Consider the following 27,890-nt stretch of genomic DNA (forward strand, 5'->3'; position numbering starts at 1 on the left):
AATCTGTATGGAAACAAATGCCTTATTTTCCCGTTACATTATGTATCATTTGATGAGAGTTGTTATGCGTTTGTGTGTGGGCGCTTTTCAATGTCTGCACAGATTCATACGTGGGAAAAAACATGCGTGATGTCAAATTTTGATGTGAGCACACTGGCAGGGTGACTAAGTGTATTGTTTAACTAAATGGCTTTCAGAATGGGATTTTGATGCAAAAAAATAAAAAACAAACAAACACGGTGATCCTCTCAGCTTTGGCTCGCCACAGTTATAATAAGCTCGCTTCTTCAAACTCTATTTTTCGAAGTTTTTACACTTTCAGACTTTTGAGCTTTCAGCTGTAGCCGACACCAACTCGAGATGCATCGCTTTAGTCATTCATCTTTTCAAAAAGTTAAAGTTTCATAACAGCTCACACAACAATGCTGATTTTACTTGTAAAATGATGAAGTGGCTGTGAGGTAAAGTTCACCCTTGAGTTACCAAGATTTAGGGAGCAGTCCCCCGCTTTAAATCATCCTCATGGCTGCTTGGGTTGATTGACAGTGGCAGCCAGACGCACGACCTCCAGCGCCACTGACGCTGCTGTTTTTGAAGCTGCATCCACGGAAGTCACAGGGTGAGAGGTCATCTCTCTGAAGATATGCTTTATTACCAGAGTTGGACTTAATATTTCTGAAGCAAAACATAAAGCAGGAAAAACGAGTCACACACACACAAAGGAAGACAGAATCAAGATGAAGATAAGACTCGTCTCCTTTAATTCCCTGGAAACACCATATGTACAAACATCATCCAGAATCAGTTGTTTTTTTTCGTTTTTTTTCTTAAAAAAAAAAAAAAAAAAAAAGCTCTCATAACTTTACAGAATGACATATCTACAAATGCATATTATAATCACAGTTTGGATATTTCACAAAACAGAGCAAAGGGAACCATTGCACGGCAGAAACAACGACAGCTCATTTTTACAGACTCTCTCTCGCTCATACTGAACACCATTTCTTCGTACTCATGGTGAAACGTGAGGTTCCATTCATTCAGCCACGCGACGCTGCAGCACGGCCTCACGCCACGGCTGAGAAAATGCGGATAATCTTGGATCGGCAAGCGCTCAGTCTGGCTCGTGCAACATACTGGGACCAAATCTGAAGAAGCGCATTAGCATGCCTCAGAGAATTATTCGGACTTTATTAGAATATCCCATGCCGGTCTATGGCTTTAGCTCTGCACCAGAAACTAATTGCAAGACAATAAAAACAAACATCTATTCAGCAGCAAGCACCTTATTTTCATGTAGATTTCTATTAGAAATAATGGACCCACTTTACAGAACAAGGTCAATCTAATGCCAAAAGTTATGTTTTTTTTTCCCCCAGGTTGCTTAAATTCGGCATGATGGAGAACCAAGATCTCTGGGTTTGCTGCCTGTACGTTTACGTATTGATCTAATGTCGTAAAGAAGTCAGTTCAGTTGATATAAAAGTAGAGTTACATCAAATGCTGAGCAGTCACTGCAGCAATAGAGAGGCTATAAGGTCTCGGTGACCTCAATAGTGGAGCCTTTTATCTTTATTCACGTCGTGGTCCATTTGAGTGCAGCCCCAGGGTGAATGGCAAAGGGGGCTGGCCTCTAAACGTTCAGGCGCCGTAAAAGCCTGTTTTCTGATGGTGGGTAAAATAGAGATACAGGGTTATCTTCTGCGACAGCTACTGCAATCAGATCAAAAGAACGAAAAGGAAACTTTGGTCTTGTGCAGCCAAGTTGCTCCCCCTCACAAACAATCCTGCAGTGTTCGGCTGTGCGTCTGCTCGCACGATGGAAGAATTATCTGCAGTTAGGCAAAAGCATGCAATATATCGCCGAGAGGTACTGAGCTGCAGGTGTGGAAATGAAAATGACTTTTCGGGTGATCAATCGAGAGCTAAAGCATGTACACAGGGGTGTAAACACAAAAGCTCGAGAGGTCAAAAAGGCACGCATGCAGCCATGCACATGAACAATTTCAAATATTCAAAACACCAGCACGGTTGCATGTTGCACTGACACAAGCATAAAAAACAGTGTTTTGGCACACATTCAAACACTCAGGAGGAGGAAAATAAAAACAAGAACATCTGGAACAGCATTGCACTTTGTCCCTGGATATATTTCTGTGGCTTTCCTGAGCTACAGCTACAAATTTCTCCCTTTGATTCTTCTACACTTGATTTAGCTCAATTGGACTTGGTAATGCTACAAATAAATCAGAATAAAGGAGTGTACAAGAATGCTCCGACATTTTAGCCTCCTCTGCCGGCAATTATCTCATGCACACGGTGCAAAGGGCTTCCACGCTGTAAGCATCTCTGTGTCCGCAGTTTGAAATGAGGAATGCTTTTAATGCCACTAACATTTAGGGAAACCGTCACGTTAAGAAAACGTGGTACTTATCAAGCGCCCACATATTCAACCGAGCCTCATTTCAGAGAGGAAAAGACTAAAATGTGTGGAGGTATTCATTATCTTCAACTAAGTTCAAAGAAAGAACAAAAAAGAAAAAAGAAAGCTTGCTTATATGTTAAATACATCATCATAAAAAATAAATCTAATCAAATATACTAAAATAAAAATGTATGTCAAACCAACTTAAAGGGAAAAATACATTACATTCAGTTTGGCCAAACTAAAGACCAACTCTACATGTCCACCTTCATGATTTTAGCATTAGCTTTCATAAATCGATTCAAAGTTAACGTAGCTCGAGAGCAGGATGACGTTTTGCTGTTAGCTGCTGGGAACATTCCAAAGATGCGGCCTGAATTCGAGCACCTGTGTCCCACAGACGGGTGGCGTCAGCTGATGAGAGGCACCGAGCCTCATCAGCTCCGTTGTAAGTGCTGTGCAGAGCAAAAACTAAATAAATTAAAAAAGAAGGAAAAAAAAAAAACACAAAAGTGACGCACATAAGGTTCCATCGAGCCCGGCCTGGTCCATTTGTCACGGTGGCTTCAAACATGGAGTCGTGTGCAGTTCAGCTGAACGAGCAGTCCTTCATAAATACATTTGGCCTATGGGCAGATGGACTTCAAGGGGCGAGTAGAGAGAGTATGCTGGCCGTGATTATTTCAATTAACTTACTGTTTTTTTTTTATTTACTTATTTTTCTACAGGATGAATTCACTGGCGGATCAAGAAGTGGATATTTATCCAACTATTTTTAAAAGGTACAATGACGGCATTCAAAGTCAGAATTTCAGAAGTTCAAGTTTGAGGAAGCTGGCCCAAAAGAGTCATCTTGGCAATGGGAGACAAACATGAGCCAAATGAAGATTTGCTGCATCAGAAGCAAAAAAAAGGAGGCGATACAATGCGGCTGGAATAGTGACGGTTCAAGTAAGCTTCCTCCAAAAGGACAGAAACGGATTGAGAGGTCTCATGTCCCACTGGCACTTCCAACACAGCATTTGTTCCTTCATATTTCAACAAAAAAGAAAAAAAATGGAGGGTTTGAGATTCCTCAAGTATTGTTTTGGTCCTTCGCCTCCTCCTTCGCCTTTTGTGTGATGTAGTCATGTCACTTCCTACTGACTCCGTCCTTGGGATCCCGCTGCTGCTTTATAAGCTTTTCAATCTCAGCCCCCAGCGTCTGCAGATTCTCCTGAGAAGTGAAGTAGAGACAAAATGCATCATTCAAAAGACGATACACGAGGAGCTGATGTGCTCTTATTCAAAGAAAAATAAATCAGACAAAAAACAAGACAAAGATACTGTTGCACAGGGCTTTGTATCCTTCTTACTCCGGAAAAAACAAGGCGAAAAACAACTGTTCGTGTGAAAAACCATCGTCATCCACTTGAAAACGGAAAAAGCTCATCAACCATCACGTGAAACACGAAGCATTGATTTGGCTTTGTGTTCACTGAAAATCTCCAGGAAACACACACGCACACATCATAATAACAGCAGTCGTACTCAGGCTCGTATTTGAACAGAATACGTTTGACACAATAGGAAGCTGATTGGCAGCAAAGCAAAATGAATATACTTATCAAAGTATATAAAGTGCAAAAAGAGCAAAAAGACAAACTCAGAATCAAAGAAGCTGCAACAACAAAGGTAAACAGGATGTTGACACCGATTCTTCCGTTTGAAGATAACTCAAAGTCTGGGCCTCTATGGATTAAAGAGGAAATACTATGAGCTACAAACTGAATGTTAAAGAAGTCATATTCTTCTCAATCTTAAAAAGCATGCACCACAAAACAAAAAAAAAAACAAAAAAAACCATACAACACCCCTTTAAATGAAGTCCTCTGAAAAGAATTGAAGCTGCAGAAGTAAAGTGCTGTTTGTGTATAAAAGTCACTCAATGATTTGTGTCTGTGGCTGAAAACATTATGCTGAGAAGTGTCTCAATTAAAAACCAAATCAGTCAGATATTTGGGCAATACATTTTTTTTTTCTTTCGTGAAACTTGTGCAACAGCGAATATGCAAACTTGGGGATCCCGACAGCAAATATGAAGCTTTGTATTCTGACATATGTGGCTTTGAGAGGAAGCTTAAAGGCAGCTTAGGAAAAGGTGTAGGCCTAAACCTAAAATCTGCTTCAGTGTTCTTCATTACCGCTTCATAGTCTACACAAAGGTGGTAAAGTGGAGTCTAACAGGGATCCTGCAGTCTCTCAGGCTGGTGTAGGTGTGAGGACATTCAGTAACTGAGCTAAACAACCAGTATGACAAAAATATGTTTAAATCTCCAACCCATTTAAAAACAATACAAAAAGCTGAAAGACTTTACAACCATAACCATCTATGGATCGCTGCAAATTAGCTGAGCTGTTAGCAGATAAGCGATTCAGCATTAAAAGCTCCATGAATGAGAGGCCCTCATCTGAACTGAGGAGAACGTACATTTATTTGCCCTTAGGTTGGACAGAAAAAACGTTTCTTTAATAAATTGCAACAATGATAATGTCACCGTTATCACTGGCTTCAAGGTGGAGCATGGACACAGCAAATTAATTATCCACTCACTCTCGCCTTAACAAGCACACACTTACAGCAAATTAGGAGGCCTTGGAGGAAACCGCTGACATTATCGATATTAGCAATGAATTCCAAACAGTTTTTCTGCATTTTCAGCAGAGTGGGGTGACGCCTGCTGGGGCAGAACGTACCTTCAAAGTGATGTTCTTCAGCAGCGTGTCCTCCAACACCGCCTGCAGCTTCCTGTTAATCTCCAGCGACAAGTCCAGGGTCAGCCCGCTGTCCGCCGGGTGGGAGGTGTAAAGCGAGGCCATGATGCCCCCCCGTCGGCTGAGGTGGGCCTTGTTAATGTCCGACGCCTCTGTTGAGAGGGCCCCTGACTCCTCTCTAAGCACATAGCTCTGGATAATTCTGTGGGAGGACAGGAGGAGGTGAGTCTAACCGTGTGCTTCAAAAGAAGAGGAAACGAGTGGAGTTTGTGGCGTCAGCTGGAGACTGTAGAGCAGAGAAAATTGAGAAAGCAGGATTTCATAGTCAGAGAGCATAGAGAGCCATAAACAATCTCCAGCAGCAAAAAGAAGCAGATATTGAAGGAATCGCAATTCCAGTGGGATGGCTTATTGGACTGGTGCACGCAGGACACATTCAGTCATATTTCGAGAAACGATTATTGTGCCAGACGGACGAGGAAAAGGTAATGAAAATCCTGGAATTAGAATGCCGTCCTGGGGTTAAATTAATCAGCTGCGCGTTTCTCCTCTGTTTGCAGGAGAAAGTGAGATAAATCTTTGCGATACATTTTCATCTTTGTAAAATTCTACGTGTGGAGCTCCAAGCCATGTTTGTGTCAGAAAGGAAGAGAGCAGATTTCATTAACCTAACAGCACTACATTTCCTGTTGTTCAGATTTCCCAGTGCAGTCCAGAGAACACTGACAAGTGTTTCTATTTAGGGGAAACCAGATCCAGAGAGAGTGCTGCCACTGTGATTCATTGTCATTACTGCCTCCTACATGTGTTTTTTTTCATATGCTATTGCGAGAAAAATAACTAAAAAAAAAATGGTAAAGGAAATTAGAGACAGTTAAGAAACAGTGTGTGAATCTCATTCATCATTTCTTCTTTGTGCATGTCTAAAGATATGGGAGTGAAGCTTGGCTTCAGTCATTAAAGATAAAAGTAAAATGCACTGTTGAGGGTTATAACTGCAAAGCTTTTGCAGTTCCAAAGCTTCCATTTGCAACCATATTCTTTTATTTAACAAAGGCACAGAAAAGGTGTGTGTAGAGGTGAAGAGGGCCATATACAGCCCTGAAGAAAAGGTCAATAACTTCTTGTTCTTGAAATGAGCCAAAAATCAATATTTTATATGTGCTCTCTACCCAGCCAGACACCTAAAGCTCTGACATTAAACATCAGAAACTTTCGGCCTCCAACAGGCATCGCTTTCATTCAAATTCAGCTCGGGTTTTAGAGGGATATTTCAAAAGTGGGCAACTACAGGATGAGCCGACTGTAAACGAGACTCAGTAAGAAATTGCACTCCTCTACAGAGTCAGACACAGAAATATCAATATGCCATAACTTAAAACACAAACGTTTAATGTTACAGGCAACATATCTGGGATTCTTCATAGCATCTAAAGGTTTTTAAAACAGCTATAATGGTTCCAAACCAATCAAGTGTTTTAACGGCCTTAAAGGTATCAGGGTTAGCAGACTGTAATGCACTCGCAGTCCAGCTCTGCAAAAGCTATATTTGAGACTATTGGAAATCAGACTTCCATGCCAGATTTCAAACACTCTTTCAAAGAAATAATACGGGGAGGTTAAGCCATGGCTTGGGGATGTTTTGCTGCAAGTCATGTTGGTGATGCAGAGTCTCGCTATACCTAAGAAAATATTTCTGCTGGGTCCCAACTTTTTAGGTCAGTGAGCCCGAGCACACATCTGTAGAAGAAATCGAAGGCTGGTGTCCCATCTGTCATGTCAGGGCCATCCCAGTCACGCAATCTCAACCCAACAGGAGTTGTTTGGGATAAGCTTGGGGCCAACAAATGGACAGTTGCTCTGTAAATGTCTACAAACTGCATGGGGACAGACTGCCGCAAGAAAACTTACAGCCCGGATAGTGAGAGTTTGAAGATACCAGATACTGAGGAATGAAAAGTCTAATGTCTGTAACATTTAACTTTATGTTGATGTGTTTCCTTCCAAAGTCTTGGAACATTTCCTGAAAGCACTGTTAATAAACTGCATTTAAACCAAAGCTGGTGCTGTAGCAGCCCGACTCCGGATGAGCATTCTCAGGAACACAACAGGAGTGTCGACTCACTGGAGGTGAATTACTGAAATGCTCCAACTAACACAGACAAATATCAAAAGTGCAGCTGGTAGTACAACTGCTGGTATTGCAGCCACAACTACTTAAAAATAAATGGAAAAGAAATGGTCCATTTACTTAATCCCTGAGGTTATCCCCTTCTGTGCTTTTTTTCCCCTCATGTGCAAAAAATAAAAAATAAAAACAGTATCCCAGCTAAAAACAAGTCAATAACTTTAGGAATCCAATCCAGACAATTACATTCACAAAAAAAAAAAAAAAAAAGGATCCTGCCAGTCATTCCTGTCAGGAAAAAACAGATTATTTATGCGAGTTCGTTGTCACGGCTTTTGGAAAGGGTTGAAAACAGGCAATGGCACTTTTAGTATATATATACACAATGCAATGCACTGTAGACGCCACTACAAAGAGAAAACAGCTGAACTGTGTTGCACGTCACTCAGCATGCAGGAGCCTAAAACTGCCACCGATTAGTTCGCTCCAATAAAAAGGGGGTTCAATTTCATCATGCATTTTAAGCATCTAAAGTGGCAGTAAGTACTGGCTCTTGCATGCACGTGCAGTCTGTGCGGGGAAAAATGCATCCATCTTGATTAGACAATGGTTAATGTATTCTCTTTCTAGGGGGTTTTAAAAGCACCACAGAAATCAGCCTAATATCTAACACAAAACAAACCTAAATGCTGCAATGTGTGCATTATAAACTATATATATATATAAAAAAAAGCAAATAACTACGGTGCAAAAAAAAATGTGTTTACAGCAAAGAAGCTGCCACCATAAATTGTCCCCACAAACACACACAGCTGAGCTACCACACATAAAATCAAACTTACCTCTGACTAGGCTTTCGAGGGTCCATATTTGGACCCCACTTCCATCACGACAGTGTTTAGTGAAAACAAAAAAAAAGTGACAGAAATTAAAGATGTGGCTACACGATGTGCTGAATGGCATGCAGAGGCTCGCAGGGGGGGGGGGAGCGTTGTGAGCAGCAGGTCAGAAACAAGCAAGACAGAGAAGCATCTTATTCAAATGTGACTGATACATGCTGCTTTTTTTCCTTTCCCTGAACAAGGACAGCGAGACTCAGAGAGAGACAAGGTACTGCAAGACAAAGATATTCCTGTGACCCGACTGTAACATCTTCATTTATCAAAGTCATGTCATATTTCAAATGAATTCCGAACTACGCTCACTAAAACCACACATTTGAAGGGCAATTCTAAATGTAATATAGGAGGCTAAAAGCATTTGTGTTGCAATCAGTACATTTTTGATAACTGTGAGGAGAGCTAAGTAAACCCTAATAAACATGCTCCGTATCATTTAGAAAAGATCAGAGGCCTGTACTACAAAGCAGCTTCAGGGTGTCTTTAGCTGATCTGGCTTAACTAACAATGGCGATCTCGCTAGGAGGGACCACGATGCTGCTCATCGACTTCGTAAGTCGACCTCGGTTTTTCGACTCGGGATATGTGCAGATCTATGTGAAACAGGTGGTCTTGGCATCAGTTGACCAATAGCAATCTATAATGCTGTATAAGCAACACGGCTGCAGCAGCCAAAACAGGAGAGAAAACAGCGAAAAGATGGGAAAAAAAGCGATTCAAAAACAGTCAGTGAGCTTTATTTTGTATATTCATGTTCTTAAGCGTTTTTAGCAATCTAATGATTTGTAAAACACTTTATAGGATGTATGTGAATATGAATATACACACACCAACTGATGCAATATCGCGAATTCGATACGCTTCACGTTCATGTAACGTATGAGAAAAAGGACATATTTCATATTTCAGTGATGATTTTGATGAACAAATCTCTAAAATTTGGCAGGAACAAGCTTTGGAGTAATCTATCCCTGTTTTTAGCTACATAAACATTCCCTTTGGCTTCTGAGTTCAAGTCAAACAGCGTAATCAATATTTTACTCAAGTAGAAGTTGGACAGACACTCTTACTGTTGTCGAGATAACTATTTTTTTTTTTTTTTTTTGAGTAGCGATTGGTCGGGATGCGGTGCTTTTATATATGTGGATCGCTTATCTTGAACTAATTTCCGGAATAAGTTGCCAGGTGAGTTACCTGGTAAGGAGCAAACTAGCTTTGTGATACTGAAAATCCAGAGCAGAACCTGACGCTACCTCGCAAAGCCACTAATCCTGCTTCGTAGCGCAGGTCCCAGGTGACCCGGCTCGCATGTTGATGACAGAAAAAACATTAACAAAAGCCAAGCCTGACTGGCAGTGGGACAGGAATCCATTGCAATCATTTAAATCACATTCAGCAAGTGTGGATCAACAACAAATTAGTTACTATAGATTACAAATTCAAGACCGCAAAGAGCGCTCCCCATGTGGGCATCTAAACCTAAAACACCTACGGCTTTGTTATTATCCAATCATGTTAATTATAGCCACATGAACAATTTAGCACACTTAGATTTCTTCATCATGATTATAATTCATGAGGATGAAAGAATAAACATAATTGCCCGTGAAGGATGATGTGGCTTTTACCGTATGTTTGAGATAATTTCTTCTACATCTCATGTATGTGATTTACTAAATGAGCTAAAACATACTGCTAGCTACACATTATAGCCAACGAGTTCTCTTCGACATGAACATGCTATCTGGAGTACATGCTGAAAAGTTTCAAGATGACTGAACAAGCATCTAAGAATAATAAAAAAAAAAAAGAAAAGAACTAAATCATTAGAAATACAGAAGTAGGGAAATGTGCTTAAAGACACAGAACACTGCTCTGGTACAAAAGAGTGGCGGGGGTGAGGGAATGTAAATCAAAAATTAGTCTGCTGACTTCCCTCCAAAACCTGCCCCTATAACACCCAATAAGCCTCGGATTCCACATCTCGGATCCTTTATTCATCACCTGCTTCAGACTTACAGCTGGTTCATCAATGCTCACCAGGCTGTCCTGAGGGGGATAGGGACAGAGAGGCAAAAAGGACAAATTCACATCCAGACTCTGGGTAGCGCAACACCCCCGGGCTTAGTTGAGATTCGGAAGAGCTAAATTTAGCGCCGCAACCGTGGGATCCGTCCTCAATTTTAACTGTTAAATGTAGGTTGAGGCTAATAGATTCAACTGTAAAGCTAGGTGAGAAATCTGAGAAAGAAAGGCAGAGATGATCAAAAAGGATTGCTGGGACCTTTGCTGATCAACAACATTTCCCTCATTTTTCTGGGAAAGAAATCATTCAAAACCTTTGGGCAATTCAGATCCTATCACATTCTGAGAGCCAAAACATACGTGACTCACATATAAAGCATATGATCGAGACAGGCAGAATGTCCGTTACACTGTGTCTTTTTTTGTAGGTCACTGCCATGCATATGTACGAAGCCTCATTAAGAATCACAGCCCCCAAACACCTAAACCATAAACAACTCTGACTGAACTTTGTCATGCGTCAGAGGGGTAGTATTTGCATGAATGAGAATGGGAAGATGAGCAGAAGAGACACAGAAGGATGCAGGGGGTTATAAAATGTGGGTGTAAGCATATACTCCCCGTCAAGGTCAGCCGAGGCACTGCTTTGCCAAAGAATGAGGTATGCTGTGCACACAATGTTTTGTTCCAATGTGGAGAAGATTTGTGTGGAACAAAGATATGATACTAAGATGTGATCAAATCAGCAGTCATGTTGGTCAGTTTTGGCTCAGTATGACCTTAAGACCAATTGGCAAGAGATAGATTTACATATTGAAGCAAAAATACGTGTTTCAGAGTCTCTGCAGTTAAAACGATATCAGTAAAACACAACTGTAACAAAAAAACAAACAAAAGAAAACTGCTGGTGGGCATTTGCGCTGGCAACCATTTATCCATTTTAAGTATTCTTTGATTGTGTTACTGTGCATTCATTACATTCCTATTCATTCAGATGATTCCCTCTATCTCTGCTCCATTTAAATGGAACCGTGCCACTCACTTTGTCTTTTTGCGGATCTCTTCCACCAGTTGCTTGATGTGGTCCTCCATGAACTCGATCTTTTCCTGCTTCCGTGCCAGAGCCTTTTGCAAACGGACGATACGCTCCACAAGCACAGCCTTGTCCACCTCCGGGAAGCTGTCCACAACCACCACCGAAGGACCCGACTGGCTCTCTGGTGACTCCTCCACACCACTGCTCCCACCGTGACGTGCATTCAAGGAGCCTGAGGAGAACGAAGACTGATTAGCTTACTGTTGTGGCTTTGCTTATGTACCAACTTTCTATCTTTCTACCACTTTCAAGAACCAAGCCACACCTCTTCCATAATTTCTTGAGGGGGAAGACAATTTCAGAAAATCTCTAACTTAATATCATGAAATTCATTTTGAAAAATCATGTCCTAATGTTCTTACCGTGAGTGTTTAATACTAACCAAATCTCAAAGCAGTACCTGAAGAACTGGAGCGACTGCCCATACTGCTGGCATCCCGGTCACATCCTCCATTCTCAACGTGCTCCAGCTTCTTACGGGCTGTTGAGAAAGATAAAGGAAGTGATGTAGTATATGTCTGCAGCTGCTTTCAAACATGCATTGCAGCTATGAAATTTCCCAGGCATGTTCTCAGGGGGGCTGCATGGAAGACTGCAATTATCCCAACCTTTTCTCCTGACTTTTTGGAGAGATTACCTGGCCAGCTACCTCGTAATGAGCCTGGAATATCAGCACGTGTGCCCATGTGTGAATACAACAGCAAATACTCCAGAGCTTTTATGGCAAGCGAGTGTGTGTGTGGAGATAAGAGTTTCATAGCCTTTTCTGCTGACCTTTACGTCGCCTTCCACTCACTAATTAATTTAATGGATATATCCACATGTGGCTTTGAAAGCGGCACAAAAACGGTAAACAGGAACACTCAAGAGCATTTTTTTTAATCATGTCCTGCATCCTACGCACTCTATCCTGACAGCAACTGTGGAAGAAAGTCTGGATCAAATGCTCCACACATGTTTCAAAAGTTCTGTGGTGTCACTGTGTGGATAGAGCTTCTACTGCATAATACAGACGCAGTTTGGAAAGTGTCAGTACTACCTATTGCATGCTAGTCTACCTGAATAAATGTGAGTGGGGTTGCGTTTGAAGAAGACTTCGTGCAACCATATAGCCAACAGAAAATGTCGACTAACAAATATATCCCAAAGGGTAACTGAAAGCATGAAGCTTGTACATACAACCTTACCTTGTATTAGTTGTTTTGTGAGGTCCTTAATATTGGCCGCTTGTTTCCTTTTCTGTGTCACCAGCTCATCCCTCAGCTCCTCCACTCTGGTTTTTAGTTGGGCCACCTCCGTCTGCAGTGCACCCCGCTCCTCCTGCAGACCCTGCACCTCCTGCTGCCTCAGCACCTCTTCCTGTTTCAGCTGCCGTGACTGCAGGATTAGAGAGGGGAGGAGTCCAAAATTAGCCATAATTTACAGAGTTGAAATGTATTGTGGCAATGGCTGCTTGCTCCTGAATGTTTAGCAGAGAAAAACGGTGTTAAAGGCCATTACGCTTAAGTTTCACACTGTGTCTTACTGTGAACCCATAGTAACCCCACCTTGTCATCAAGCAGTCTGCTGGTCTCCTCCAGCTTTGCTTGGAGCTCTGTGAAGCTGCTTGTGAGCTGATCCAACTGAGACTGTAGTGCGTTGCTCTCCGACTGTAGCTGGGCGTTCTTGCTGCTCAGCTTCTCGGTGAAGCCCAGTAACTCTGCTTCGCGCTCCCTGCTGCCCTGAACGTCCCGCTGCAGGTCAGCCATCTGACTGCTCAGGCTATCCACTTCCTCATGGAGAGACTTGATCTCTTGTTTGTCACTGCACACAGGAAAGGGCATGTATCATATCGGGATTAAAAAACAACAAACTCGCTAGAAACCAGGTAGTTAAATGCATTATTTATTCATATGAGAATGGCTATATGGATCTCTACAGAGGAAACACACAGTTCTAATCATTAATTCTTAAAGAAAAAAAGAAAGCATGTTTTGTAATAAAAATCCCGGGATGACATCAACCACTTGTGGAAAGCACATAAATTATTATTATATTTAATTTTTTTATTTTTTTTATTTTTTTAAAAGCATCTAAAATAGTTTGAAAACGAGAAGTCTCTCAACCAAGAACTCTCACTCTATTATGCTATCTTCACATGGCCAGCAGAGGCACACGCATACTCTGAGGGACCGGAGTCCTTTCCTGCCCTGTGTGCTATATATATGTCCCTGGCCTATCTTTGAGTGATCTGACAAAGAAGAAAAAGAAAAACGAACAAGAGCTACTTTACCACCTGCACAGTTCTATGACAACCAGTCATGTCAGAGTGTTAAAAACAAGGTGAGAACTCAAAAGGGATGGTGAATTACCACAAAACGCCTGGCTAGATATGACGCACTGTGCACACAACTTGTCAAAACAGAAATACTTCCAAAAGTCAGCAAATATTCATGGAATGATATCTCTTAGAGCTAGAATCGTTACCATCACTCGAGCACTTAACTGCAGTGACAGTCCTGGAAAAGGATAAAAACCACGACAGTCCCACACACCTATTTCAGTTACCTGAGTAAATGCCTGAGAATGTCATCAGAACAACAAGCAAAGAGTCTGTTTGGTTCACTCCCAAATGTCTGTTTTGATCATTAACAATGTATAGTGTATCCTTGGCCTAACAATATAAATTACCCAGCAAATTTGTTGTTTTTAGTCATATCCATGAGATTCTGGACACGCAGTACTATCCCATTGTTGTTACTGGTATTGATTCAACTTCTCAGTATTTGATATTGTGCAGCGTATCCATGCTTCAGCTTTTACATTAAGTACTGTTCCCTTACAATCAATGAGAGTGTGTGTGTGTGTGTGTGTGTGTGTGTGTGTGTGTGTGTGTGTGTTCGTACCGTTGGTGCTGCTCCTGAAGTGCAGTGACCTCTTCCAGCTTTTCTCTCTGTCGGCCAATCTCAGCTTTCTGCCGGTTTATGATCTCCCTGTACTTGCTCAGCTCGTCCTCCCATCGCGGACGCTCATCCTCCAAACACTTTAACTAAGGAACGAGACGCCATCGTTAACCGAAAGACCAGCTCCGCCGATGTCAAGTGCACAGATGTGCACATTAACATTAACCCACATGACAAACCTTGGTGCGAAGAGTATCGAGCTCATCCATGCCTTCTTTGTAACTCTTCTTCAGGTCGTCCAGCTCTTTGGCCTTCACTCGGTGCACCTGCCAAATGCATCAAGTTACACTCCAGACATGTATACGCTTTGAATAATGTCATTTTTAGAAATCAAGTCCAATCCGAGTCCCACCCTAAAGGAATGTTTTTGTTTTTTTAAAGTTGCATAATTCGACAAAAGAGGAAGTGGTGCATTCAATACACTTCCTCTGCTTCTGCATTCATTAAGGATGCAAACCCAATGATGTTTTTAGAATGTTTTGGCTCTACTTTTTGAAACAAAGCCATTACTGGTGTTACTGTTCGTCAACTTTTCCAAGAAGCCATTAGTACCCTCTGGTATCCAAGACAACGTCGCATTAATGGAGATGCTGCTAAACTCTGTTTCCTCAATTCATCCCTTCGCATCCAATCTCAATTTAATCCTCCCAACAGTAATGGAAACTGTTTGGTTTGCATTATTCAGGAGTGAGTTGCATCGTCACTTGAGCACAACACAGATGTTAGAATAAACATCGGACCGGACTGATTTATTTATCAGCAAGGGAGTGAAACCTGCCAAAATCTAGAGTTGTGTGAAAACCTGTTGGAAAGCCAACAGGCTGGCATATTGCTAAATATCTGAGATGGTAAAGCTCAGTGCACAACAGAAAATTCAATCAACAGACGTAAAGTTGCTTGCACATATCTTTTCATTCACAAACTTATTAAATTAAATTATGACAAAAAGCAATGCAATGAAACAAAATTTTTTTTTTTTTTTAAAAAATCAATAAGAAAATTCATCTAAATTTAAGATTTATTATTACACAGGGACATTTTAGGGAGTCGTAATCATCATGGATGAATCAACTTCACTCCGGAATGACTGAGAAATGGATGATGTCATCTCGGTTGTTGTTGAAACGCGTCATATTGATTATTTCTAGGCCATTTATTTTTAAAGTCTGATTCTCGGCAGAGAGAAAAACAGCCCATTGTTCTTGGACTGAGTCCATGTGTGTGCTTGCGTTCATGCGCATCTGCCTGAAGAGCTCAGGGGGGAGTGTAATGTTGATTCCAAACTAAGGCAATCACACCTCTCTGAGGAAAACAGCTAAAAAAAAATAAATATTCTTATATGAAGAGGGAGAGAAGCTTTTATCAACACCATCAATGAAAGGCTGAATATTGGCAAAGTAGAATTCGTTATAAAACTTTGAATTAAGGACAAACTTGTATTCCTGTTTATAGCCTCTTCTGATAAGACAGTCATCTACATAGAAAAAGAAAGAAACCAAAGTAACATAAAAGCATGTCTGCAGACATGAAGCAGCAGCTACACTGATGTTGCTCTTATCCAGACAATGTTACAAAATTTGACGGACAAACATTAAATAATAGCAATATTTCCAAATGTTTTTTAATCAAAAGGAAAAAACATAGTATTTTCTAAACAGAATAACCACCAAAGCAAATTATTGAACAGAACAGTCCAACATGCCAGCTACTGATCAACAGCGCCTTTACATGACACTGTAAAAGCAGAGAATCTGTACGAATCTGTGCATCACCTGGATTGACTACAGGAAAGCCAACGATTCAGAGTCGCACACACGAATACTGAATGCTTGGAACTCTACAACATCAATAGGACACCAAGAGTCTTCATCAAGAACTCAATGGGACTGTGGAAAACAACCCTGGAAGCCAATTCCAAGCCAACTGGACAAGTTTCCATCAAGTGCAGAATCGACCACAGAGACTCTGTCCTCACTGCTGCTCTTCAAAGGCCACAACCCTGTCAGACAGATCATTACTAAGAATGGATATCAGTTCTGAGGCCAAGCAATTATCAGCCACCTCCTCAACATGGATGATATTGAGCTGTATCCCAGGACTGCGTGATCAACTCACCGCTTCACCTCGCCAGCATCCAAAGCAAGGACACTGAAATGTCACAGGGATTACATAAATGTGGTGGAATGGTTTCAGAAAAGGCTAGATGATCACAACTGAAGGGGATGAGCCATCAGAAGGCAGAATGTGAAGTACAGTGTCAGATACCTTGGGGCTCCACAGGCAAATGGCAACCGTAAAAAGGCTGTATGGAAGTCAGCCACATCAGAGTATGGACAGAGAGTAAGGCCTGAAGAGTCAGCTGAGTGGGAAGAACAAAGCCCCAGCCATCAACACGCATGCCTTGCCAGTTATCAGATACCCAGCTGGGCTTATAACCTGGCCAAAGGAGGACAAGCCTTCTAATATCAAGACAAAAAGGCTCTTCATCTTTAGTCCAGCACCCTGACTGTACACCAAGTGGAAAGTGAGAGGCTGGTGAGCCAGTGACCATCAGAGCCATTAGGTTCAGGAACACATTAGAAAGTTGGCCCCGAGTGATGAACTGATCAAAGACTGCCTCGGGTAGCTGGAACCAAGCAAGAGACAGGAGGAAAAAAAAGAAAAAAAGTGGTGGTTGACAAACGACAGAAGAGGGAAGAGGTGAAAGATGTAGCAGTCCACAGCGGCCACAACATAAAGAAGGAAAACAAGAGTGAAGACAGCAGTGATGCCAGTGGTCAGGGCTGTGGCTTCCAAACCGGGAGAGTGGCTCAAACAAATCCCAGAACATCACAGATCTCTTTCCAAAAGAGCTAAGATACTGTGTAGAACCCTCAAGTTACTAGGCCTAATGTATTTCTAAATGACCAAGAACAGGATTGATGTTTTTAGAAGTCTAAAGCTGCTGAGGTGGCAACTTCTGTGATTGATGGTGTTTTGTTTTTTTTCTGCCTACAAGATAATAACATTCAATTACAGCAATTAAAGCATAAAAACTGCAAGAGAGCTTTCTCTCACAGAGGCCTCATGCATCTTAATGTTGAAATGCTACAGGTCAAATTAAGGCTGTAACTCTGTGCTTTTAACACTGTGGTAAATATGCAGCTAATGAGTTAGGCTTTGAAGGGAAATGACAGAGATTGGAGTTGACGGGTTTGTGTTTGTGAGAAAGTGGTTCTATGTGGAGACGATGGGTGTCACCTCTAACTGGTCTGTTTGTTCCTGCTTGTGTTTCTCCAGCTCCCCTTTGGTCTCTTTCAGTTTAGCATCCAGCTCATTGGACCGGAGCTCCTCTGATTCCTGATAAAAAAGAAGAGCAAAGGTTTCAGAAACACATCAATTAATGTGAAGGAGAGAATGCAGGGGGGGGGATTCATCTTGTTTTATTTTGATGTCATGCTGTGCTATACTGCAGAGCCAACACAGCTAATGACACTACAGTAACTTGAACTAATCTGTCTACAACAGTGACATTACTCAGGCAGCTCTTTGCTACCATCATAAGGTACACATGAAAACTGCCATCCCCCCGAAGCTAAATCCCTCCTGTTTCGTGGTTCAGTTTTGTTCACTGAATAGCATCTTTTCCACATACAAACAGTGCAAACTCGTCTTTGTATCCGAGTTGAATATTGAATACAGCCCTTACAAGATTTCGGTAAGGATGCACATCACTTCATTGCAAAAAAAACCACGGAAATCCTTGTTGAGATCCACATATTTCAGAGAGATGCATTCGGACATTTGGATTTATCTGCCTGCATTTACGGTCAAGAGCAAAATTCTACTTCCATCTGATATCACACACCTGGTACGTTCGGATCATGTCCTGGCAATTCTTGCGAATCTGTTCAGTCTCCTCTTTGGCTTGAGCCAACTTGGATGTCGTCTCCCTCAGTTTGTCCTTAGTTTCCTGCATACAAATACACACAAACAGGCTTTTGTGGCTGTGACAGTCAAAGAAATCGTGTCTGACTTCAAACGCAACATAGAGCCGTAACAAGGACTTTTTAAATCGAGTTTCTGCTTTCTAGCAGATGCGGGCAGAAATACACACACACATCATAACCACAAAGAGAAACATTAGCAAAACATTAAACCTCTGTGGCCTTCAGCAACTGCTCTGTGTTTCCTCCCCTCCCTCTTTGTTTGTAGCTGTGCAATTGCTTGGAGCTGCTTGGAAATGAAACCACTGTTTAGTAACAAATATTCTTAAAAAATAGCTCGAATGATAATGATGTCCTTGGAGGATCATTACTATACCATTCTCATCCCATTTCATTTAGATCCTGAGTCATAAGACACATTTCATCCAACATAAAATCATTCAGCGGGAAGGGGGCATCATCTATGTGCCTGAAAACACATTGGACAGAATGGTCTTATTCCTAGTAAATGTACACACTAAATTAAAGCTGCAACCACTTTCTACAGAAAAATGTGCGAGTCATGTGCTGCAATCATGTAAATGTAGTTATCTGGATCCAGTGTGTCATTTGAATGTAAATTTGACTGTTGCATCCTGAGATGACATCCATGTTTATAACAGCATCTACAGCTCAGAGGAACAAGTACAATATATCCCTCACTTTAATGATCATTTCAAAGGTCGATTACAAAAGCTACAAAGAAAACATCTAAAAGATTGGAAACAGCACAATGGATAAAAGCAGCCCAGACAGTTAAGTTACAGACATAATCAGCGGCTGCAGAGCGAGCCACAACAACACTAATCGAGACACAGTGGGGTGTCCTCAAAAATACCAGCACAGACATTTCTTTTGCAATGCAGCTCTGATAAACCACTGTGCCTCAACACTTTGCATAGGCATTACCTCAGTATTATAGTGTGAAGGAGACCACATAATGTCTCTGTGTGCCGATGTCTCGCAGAGGAGCAACATAACAGCATGAAAACGATCCAAAGCACACAGTCAGAAACAACAGAAGCTTCTGAAGAAGAGCACGAACCAGGCTGAGTATGTTGTCAGATTTAAATCTAATAGAACACCTTTGAGATTTGGGATTTTTGGCCAAACCTGGCATTGTCCATGCATACGATTCAGTATGCTACCCAACTAACAAATCATTTTGGGCTTGTCTTTTGTAATATCGTAAATCTAAATTGGAATTTTGTAAGACTTGACAGTTAAGTTGTACGCACTTCCTCTGTATACAGCAACAGTTAGTGGTTAGATTACCTTATGGGCATCTGCTTCGCTCTTTAGTTTGTTCTGGGCCCATTTGACTTTGATGAGATGAGAGTTGATCTCCTCCTTCAACTTTTCCACCTCTCGTGTCAACCTGCCAACCTCCCCTTCCTGTAAAAAAACCAGGTGGTAGCATAGATGGAGTCAGAAAAAAGTGATCAAAAGGCAGAGCCAATATACTTTCAAAGAATAAGAAAAAAAACACTGACAAAAACAGGTTTAACAACTATTAGCAAGATAAAATCTGTGTGCCTGAAACAATCTGAAACACATCTATGAGAAACTCTGAAGTTTCACTGTAAAAAGAAACAAATGAGCTGGACATCTTTAGTCATTTCTTAATGTCTCCGGACAAATGAACATTTCAGTGACACTTAATGAAAAAGACAATGTTTATGTATGTAGGATTTTTGAAGTATTCATGCCCTGTGGACCCAAAGGTTGTATTTACCTTAGCATCATACAGCTGTTGCAGCCGTCCTTTCTCCTGGGCGAGCTGGTTTCCTCGGAGAGCCTGACGGTCCACTTCCTTGACCGCTTCCCTCAGCTTCCTCTCTAAACCCTCCTTATCCCGCCTCAGGTCGAGGGCCTCTTTCTCCCCCCGGACATATTTCATCACCATGGCCTCCTTCTCTTGACGCGCCTCATCACACTTCTTGTTCACCTAGGAGGGTTTTGGGGTTTTTTAATGTCATGAGATAGTTTTATACTGATAGAGCTTTTAGTTGGGACAATACATCATTTTATCCATTCACATTTGGTTCGGTAAAAAGAAAAGAAAAGAAAATCAGCATTTTTAATGGTTCTCAATTACCAGGACACTCACGTTTTACTGTCAATTTTCATGACTTGTCCTTTCTGATGTCTGTTAAAAGCATCTGTGGTGTAATATGACACTTTGTCCTCTAACCAGCTCACTTCTGGCCTGGTGCCACCAATTACATCAATGAAGTAATGCGATACACGATCGGAAGGCTGCAAACTGACCAGATTCTTTATGCTGTTCTTGTGTCTGACTTCCTGTTGGGTTCATCTGTTCACTGCAGCTTAATGTGGCTTCTGTCAAAAAACAGGCTATTTTTAGCAGACCGGTGGTTTTGCTTTATTGTTTTCCCTCTAGTCTCATACCTGTGCGATGAGATGATCACATGCAACCCAGTTTGGCAGACAGAAGATTTATGTGCAGCTAGTATTATTAGCTGTGTAATGCTGGTGTTTTGGGTGAACAAGAGAGTAACAAGACAACTGTATAAGTGAAGTTATTTCATCTCAAAATGAGGTCTAAAAAGACATAAATGATCAGTTATTTCATGCAAAGCTTCTATGAATAAGCATGACAAAATGTTCAGAACCTCAGAGGCAGCCAACAGTTGATTAGGACTGAGTTACCATCTTAATACAAGTGAGGAGTGCTACAAGAAAAGGGCTTAAAAGGGACAGAGTATATAATCTAACTCGTATTGTTCACTGAACGGTGAAATTAAAAACTGTGAACTGTGACAAAACTGTCAAGAGAAAAGTGCCTTACATGGTTTCAACCAGGTGTGCAAACTCAGGATGAAAAATGTGCCTTCCTGCACTATTCGTTTAACAAGTGATTAAATCTGCAATAACAGGACTTTGGTGTGTCGAGACCTTAAGCATTCAGCTGCTACTTTTGTGGAAATGTCCACAGATATAGGGACTGCAGCGTGTGGGAAAAATACTGTATGTTGGCCAGTCGGGATTACCTGCGATTCAGCTTTAGTAATAACCTTAATGTGAAGATAAGATTTAGCTATGCGAGGTGATGCAGGTTGAAAAAACTCATTGCTCAACCCAGAACATGAGAAATGACTATAAGATTAAATGTTCTGTTTGGGAAAACTGGGTCCTAAGGCCAAGTAGATTCCCCCACAGCAGCAGGCTATTCCAGCAGGACAATGCACCACACTGGAAAAACTGCTCGGGAGTGGTTCAAGCATCGTAACAAAAAGCCAAATTGGCTGATCAAGTCTGATAAAGAAATTGCATTTAGCGCTTGGAACAGGCCCGATCAAGGCCCCACCCTGTAACAAAAAGGACCCAAAATACCGGTGTCCAACATCTTATGCCAGACACCAAAAGACACCCTCAGAACTATTGTGTCCTGCCAGGTCAGAGCGGTTTTATTATTGCTAAATGAAGATAGTGGTGGCGCAAATAGGGACATCGACACACAAATGACTTTTACATCAAACAATCAAGTATTCTTGTTTACATAACTGAGACTAAAGCTTATCCACCCATACAGGAGTATCATTTTGAACATAGCTTTCACTACTGATTTTAGCATTTTATCCACAAGCTTACTTAAAGTTTTAAGTCGCTGAAAGCTTCCAAGACAAATTCCTTTACAGAAACTCTCAAGTATTGGCATGTAGACAAGGAACACTGAGAATCTGGCTGTGACATCAGAATGCACGTTGTTGTCTCCGGTCTTTACATGAGGACAGCGGTGGTACATATAAGAGGTGGTACTGCAATTCGCCATTAAACACAAAGTGTAGTTAATCTTTTTAGTTTGTGAGAGTGCTTCAGATTTGCATCGTGTTTTCATTTGGTGTTGACCCACGTACATGCGAAGTCGACCACAGGATAAAAGCACAGAGTGCCTGATTTGGTTTAAAATGTCCTCATTAGCTGTCTGGATTCGCTGCTTTTCATTGGTCTGTGGGATGTCTGACTGGAAGCCTTTGAAATGGCTGTGTTATTACAACGCATTGTGAGTTAAATCATTAGAGCTGCAGCAGAATAAAGTGGTGAAAAAAATAAGGGTGAGGCTGAGGCGAAGCCAAGTCGCAGGACCAGTTATTGAGAGGTTTCGTGGCGTTTCGATCCCAGTCATACCTGTTCTAGTCGGTAAGTCGTCTCCCTCTGCATCTGCTGCAGGGCAGCCTTAGCCGTCTGCTCCTGGTGGATTAGTTTATCCCGCGACTCTTTTAGTTCTTTCAGCAGCTCCTCCACCCTGCCCTCCAACTGCAACAACAGAGTGTACACAGGTTAGGCAACCTGTCAGGCAATATGTAAGACTGGGCCACACCTGATCTAACCTGCTACGCAAGATGACATCCAACGATAATCCTGGAGGCAAACTAAACTTAGAAAGCAGCAGAAGCAGATGTCAGCATGCTTAATTCCTCAAAACTAAATTCTTTTTGTTATAAAATAAGTATTGTCTCTAGGAATATTAGCTTAAAACTATCAGATATGACAGGGGAGAGTTTCTATCCTCAAAGTAATCGGATTATTTAATGATAAAATTATCCTTAGTCATTTAATCTGTCAAACTTATATGTCTATGATTTGGGGAAAAAAGGATCCAAGCATACATTGGGTGTTTGGTATACAAATCACTCCTATGCTCTTCTGTTTACACAGTGCTTAAACAAACTGTGCTGCCACATAAGCATAAAGCAATTGATTTAAGCATGGTACCAGCAATGCTAAACACAGCCCGGTGACTAGGGAAGCACTTCTTCTCGAGTGCTAGTTCGACATGAAAGTTCGCACATCAAAGAGACACGACTGAAAATAAATGAATAAAAAAAGATGCCTGCTGAGTGCAAGTGATCAGGATTCAGGATTTCTTTTTTCCCCTTCCCCTACGGGCTGCTTTGTTTGACGTCCTTAATCACCAGCAACACAGGGCTAGAGAGCAGATTTAATTGAATTGGACAGTCACTCTGACTGTTGCAGCTTAACAAGGTTTGTCTTTTGGTTTGTCTCTTTAGTTGCGCAACATTAAGTGGAGGATAAATCCTCCAATACTTGAATTACATCTACTCCTGGGTGACTTTCTTTGTTATCTAATAAAACACTAAATGGATACCTAATCTGGAACTTATATGGCATCTACGCCTTAAAGCGAGAATTTAAAATACCACACGACTTAGTGATGGTCAAGAGGAATGATAGAATAAGTCATTAGTGTTGGTATAAATTTGTCTGGCTGCTGCAGAACAAAGCTATTACAACCCCCAACGATATACACAATTCTACAGGTGTAAACATTACATTGAAATCATAACCTGGCATGCACAGGATGTCAAACAAAACGCTGCAGTAGAGTAATTCCTTGGCTATGAAACAGGACATGGTGAACAGGCTTCCTTTGTTTCCAAAGGATTTTAAAAATAGCTCGGAGAGACATGCGTGATGAACAAAGCCCATTATTTTACCATGCGCTTGCTTTGGAGGTTTGTTGTGGACAAGGCAGCGCATAGAGCTAGCCTCTTTAACAATCCATGCAGTACGAATCCAACAACCAGAGGAGACCATAGAGGATAAAAATGACCTTTCTAATGGTAGCCAAGTGTTGCTTTTCCGTTTCAGTCCTCTTCTTCAGCTCTTCCCTCATGTTGTCCTTCTCTGAGCAGATACCCAGAATCAGCTCCTGATGCCTCTTGTTCTCCTCAAGCAACCTATGCATACAGATTGAACAAGCAACCACACGTTCACAGTTTAGGTCAAGTCCAAAGTACTGAGGGATTTAGACTATAGCTATTAAGACAGAGCTGGACAGAACAGTATGTGCATTATAATACTCCTGCAAATGTTCTGAAGATTGAATTCATATTACCCTGTGTCAGTTTACAAAGACAGTTTTCATGCAAGGTGAAAGAATACAAGGAATAACAGGTACCAGTTGGGTTGAGCTCCCCATAAACTGGGAAAATTTAAGATGGCAGTTGGCCTTGTACAGCAGGGTCTAATATTAAAATTCTATAGACCAGTGGAATGGCTGCGTTTCTATATATTTTTTTCTTTAAAGTAGTAACTTACCTCTGAATAGCTTTCTCCTGTTGCGCATACTTGTACTGCACACACTTCTCAAAGACCACCATGCAGTCTTCCTGGTCTGCAGGAAGTCCGTTCACAGGTGGGCTTCCTTTCCTCTGTCTTCCACTTTCACCTTCAGGCAGCTGACAAGCCAGCAGCTCTGATTCTAGCTCATCCAGAAGTGACTCTTGCGACAGTGAGCGCTGGATCTCGGATATGAGCTTTCGGCTGCAGTCGGTGTCGTAAGGGCTTGACGAGGAATGCGAGGGGACAAAGTTGTTGGCACTGGCTTGTGGGCTGGAAGCAGGCGAGGAGCCGACAGTGTCAGAGCTCGGGCTGGAGGGACCATTGGAGAATCCAGAGGTTGTCGTAGAGTCAGAAAGTGAGGTTTTGGAAGTACTTTGGACAGAGGAGGTTGATGGACTCTCAGCTGAGTCCCTATTGACAGCAGGTGATGGCTCTGAGGAACAATTGGTAATCTGGAGGGATGGGTGCTCATCACTGTTTTGAGTGTCAAAAGTTAATGAAGTTCCTTCAGAAACAGCAGATGAGCTTTCTACAACAGTTTGTGGAATGACGGGGGTTTCCGAAACAGCAGCAGCCTCATTTAAAAGACTGGGTGAAGATCTCTCACTTCCAGCTGGAACTGTACTGCTATCACACCCGCCATCAGCAGCCAGCTCTCTCCCGTCCAGATCGTCCTGGCTGCATGTTTGCGCTTTCTGCTCTGTGTTTCTGCGTGTATCCGTCTCAGCATCTCCTGTAGCCTTGATTAATTCACTGTCAAGCTGTAATTCACCTTTTACCTTGCTGCACGTTTCTGCCTCATGCGTACTGATGGGAGAAATTTGTTCCTCCTCTTCCACGTTAGATGTACTGTTACGAAGCTGATCCGCTGAGTGTGATCCCTCCGACACCGAATTAACCTCTGATACCTCCATGATCTGTAGCAGGGCCAGACTGTTCAATGGTCCCTCGCTTGTTCAAATCTGGCACAGAAAGGAAGAAACAGACAAGAGAGAAAAAGAGATTGAATGAGAGCGGATTGATATACTGCTTGGTGATTTCATACATAGTGTTACCAAAGTTCTGCAAACAACCAATGAGTCCTGGAATCCACCTGTACAGCAGCTCTGAGCTATTTGCATGTTATGCCTTCCTGGTCAAAAGGCACATCCTTGTGGAGCCAGGAAAAAAAAACCCTCACAATAATCATCATATTTCCTCATGTTAATTACCATAATCTATCATGATAAGGAATATTCTATGACTGCTCAACAGTCATACTCGAGTACTGTGACACACACACTGAGAGGTGTGTTTCTGTAAATGCCTGTGATTCGCTTGGAAAGTGTTTGACTCACAACTAAGACAGGTATTCATGATAACTAAGTAAGAGGTGTATTAAGAATTTGCTGTCATACCATCCAGAACTCATAGTAACTCCCATTTGAGAAGAACTCTGCCAAGTTTGTCAGTGTAAAGAGTCAAATAACACCATCACTGTCCTCAATGTGTACTGTAAATATACATGTTTATACTCCATTTCTGATAACCTCAGTGCAAAAAGAGACAATATGAAGCCTAAGACCCTAAGTGTCTCCTTAGGGTCTGATACAATAGAGTATAGATAAGATGGTCATGATCATGAAATCAATCACAATTAACAGTCATACTAATAATTGCAGTAAATGTAGTTCAGGTTGTAGTTTTAGATTAGTTGTGTTTGCAACATTGACTACTTTTTTAAAAAAATGTTCACACTGATGCTGTATGCAAATGGATGGAAGACGACATAAAATGTATAAATACATAAAGCTATCACTGACACATGGCAGACAGAGCTGTGAGTGTAAATGTGAAATTTCTTTTAAACCTCTATCCAGCAAGTCTAGGAAATAATACAAAAGTGACTGGCATCAGCTTGAAATAACAGCAATCAAGAAATTGCATAACTGTAGATCTAAATACATGCAGCCAGAAGAGTAAATACAACCTGGATGGATGAGCTTGTCAGTGCTTAAGAGATGGAGAACTGTATCTTAATATAAACAGTGAATGTTACAGATAATGTAAATAGTTTAAAACTGATAAGCAACAAGGTCTATGCTAAAACCATGGGGATTGTTAATGATTAAGGATCACTATCTCTGAAACATTCAGTGTCGGCTTGAATCTCTTCAATCCAACACTGGCCTGAAAAGGCCTTTATCAGCATTTTAATGTGTCACTATTTACTGGAATGATTGAGAATGGATGGAGGCTTTTCAATCTTTAATACAACTCTGTACCTTAGGATACTGTCTTGAAAGAAAAAGCTGATCCCCTTCTTCTGATACACCATGTTTTCTTATTCAAAACACCCTTTAGGCCCACCTTTCCTTGCACTGACCACTATGCTCAATCACACAAATAGGATAACATTTATGAATCTTACTTTAAAACCTAAACTTACTGAGCTCACAATGAGCTTATTGTTATTGCGTAAAACAGAAACAGAGTTTGGTTTATTACGGTTAAAGAGTGAAAGCTTTAACGCAGAAGTCAAATAATGAAGATGCTGTTCTGACAGGTGTCATTCCATAACACTGGGGCTAACATACTACATGTAGACAGCACAGTTTATGCATGAACGTAGAGCACAGTGAATCGGGCTGGTGACTGCAAGCAGTAGGCAAATATACTGTTTACATACGTTCGTGTTTTATTTGCAGTTGGGTTAATTTAACGTTAGCACCACCTTTGGTATCATTAGCTCGCTAGCTGTTTAGTTAGCTAGGACACTACATAAGGACACAGCGATGGGAAAACATAAAACCAAGCCTAAAACACAACACAGGACAACGATAAAACGCAGTAAATTAGCAATGGATGAATTTAAACTAATTATGTGCTTGACTGCTTGATAACATATTGCAACGTTATAGGGCCACTATCATATTTAGCCAGCTAAGCTAACGTTGATAATAAAGGCGTTAGCTTGTACAACACAATCCGATCACACTTGAGCTAACGTTGCTAACACTAGCATCACACACAAATACCGAGTAAAACTTATTAAAGGTCTTTATATTTCTACCCACCAAATGCCGAAAACCCATGGTGTATTTCCGTACGAAGACAGTAAGGGAATAAGAATGAACTTGGAGCTCCCTGTTTAACCAGCTGATCACCAACAAGTCACTCTGATATGACACATCAACAAATATGGCCACTGCGGGAGAAACGATGGGCCCTCACAAACCAATGAAAGCCCACTGACAAATGCCGGAGTTCTGACGTCAACACACGACAGGTACACCTGTAACCACCCTTTCTTAGCCAGAAAATTAGGTTAACCACGTTTTATATTGCACATGTTTGATACCAGACATATTCAATTTACTTGAAGCCAATAAACAATATTAGTAAACTCAGTTTCTGTGAAATGTGCATATTTTGCATGTAAACAAATGGTTCAGGCACTGATAACTTAACTTTGATTGAATGCTGCATAAAATGAAACACGTGTATTTATTATACATAAATACACGTGTTTGGCATGATGGCATTTGCAGGAGGAGCAAACCCAA

General features: G+C 41.3%; 1 protein-coding gene across 2 annotated transcripts; it reads right to left on the reverse strand.

Annotated features, from left to right (window-relative positions):
- Window positions 1-738: 738 nt before the first annotated feature.
- On the reverse strand, window positions 739-27,536 carry ccdc186 (coiled-coil domain-containing protein 186). 2 transcript variants are annotated; one of them, XM_072372794.1, is made up of 16 exons: window positions 27,402-27,536; window positions 24,322-25,307; window positions 23,834-23,960; window positions 22,387-22,515; window positions 19,970-20,182; window positions 19,510-19,629; window positions 18,117-18,221; window positions 17,510-17,608; window positions 14,449-14,535; window positions 14,213-14,355; window positions 12,875-13,130; window positions 12,515-12,704; window positions 11,728-11,808; window positions 11,274-11,499; window positions 5,162-5,381; window positions 739-3,641 (listed from the first exon to the last, which is right to left on the reverse strand). In XM_072372794.1, exons 2-16 carry the CDS (start codon window positions 25,257-25,259, stop codon window positions 3,558-3,560), a joined length of 3,018 nt encoding a protein of 1,005 aa, XP_072228895.1. In that variant the 5' UTR covers window positions 25,260-25,307; window positions 27,402-27,536; the 3' UTR covers window positions 739-3,557. The 2 variants fall into 2 exon arrangements, with proteins under 2 accessions (XP_072228895.1, XP_072228894.1); XM_072372793.1 differs by having other exon boundaries at window positions 11,710-11,808.
- Between the last annotated feature and the right edge of the window lie 354 nt (window positions 27,537-27,890).

The sequence above is a fragment of the Leuresthes tenuis genome, unplaced genomic scaffold (genome assembly GCF_036924035.1).
Source record: "Leuresthes tenuis unplaced genomic scaffold, fLeuTen1.0.hap1 SCAF_20, whole genome shotgun sequence".
NCBI classification, from domain to species: domain Eukaryota; kingdom Metazoa; phylum Chordata; class Actinopteri; order Atheriniformes; family Atherinopsidae; genus Leuresthes; species Leuresthes tenuis.

Excerpts from the sequence above, each read along its gene's own strand:
- ccdc186 (XM_072372793.1), bottom strand. The coding sequence starts at position 25,259 with ATGGAGGTATCAGAGGTTAATTCGGTGTCGGAGGGATCACACTCAGCG. Across the intron at positions 14,536-17,509 it reads AACAAACAGACCAGTTAGAG|GTGCACCGAGTGAAGGCCAA; the intron begins GTGACACCCATC and ends TGCATTTGGCAG. Across the intron at positions 14,356-14,448 it reads TCGATACTCTTCGCACCAAG|TTAAAGTGTTTGGAGGATGA; the intron begins GTTTGTCATGTG and ends CTCGTTCCTTAG.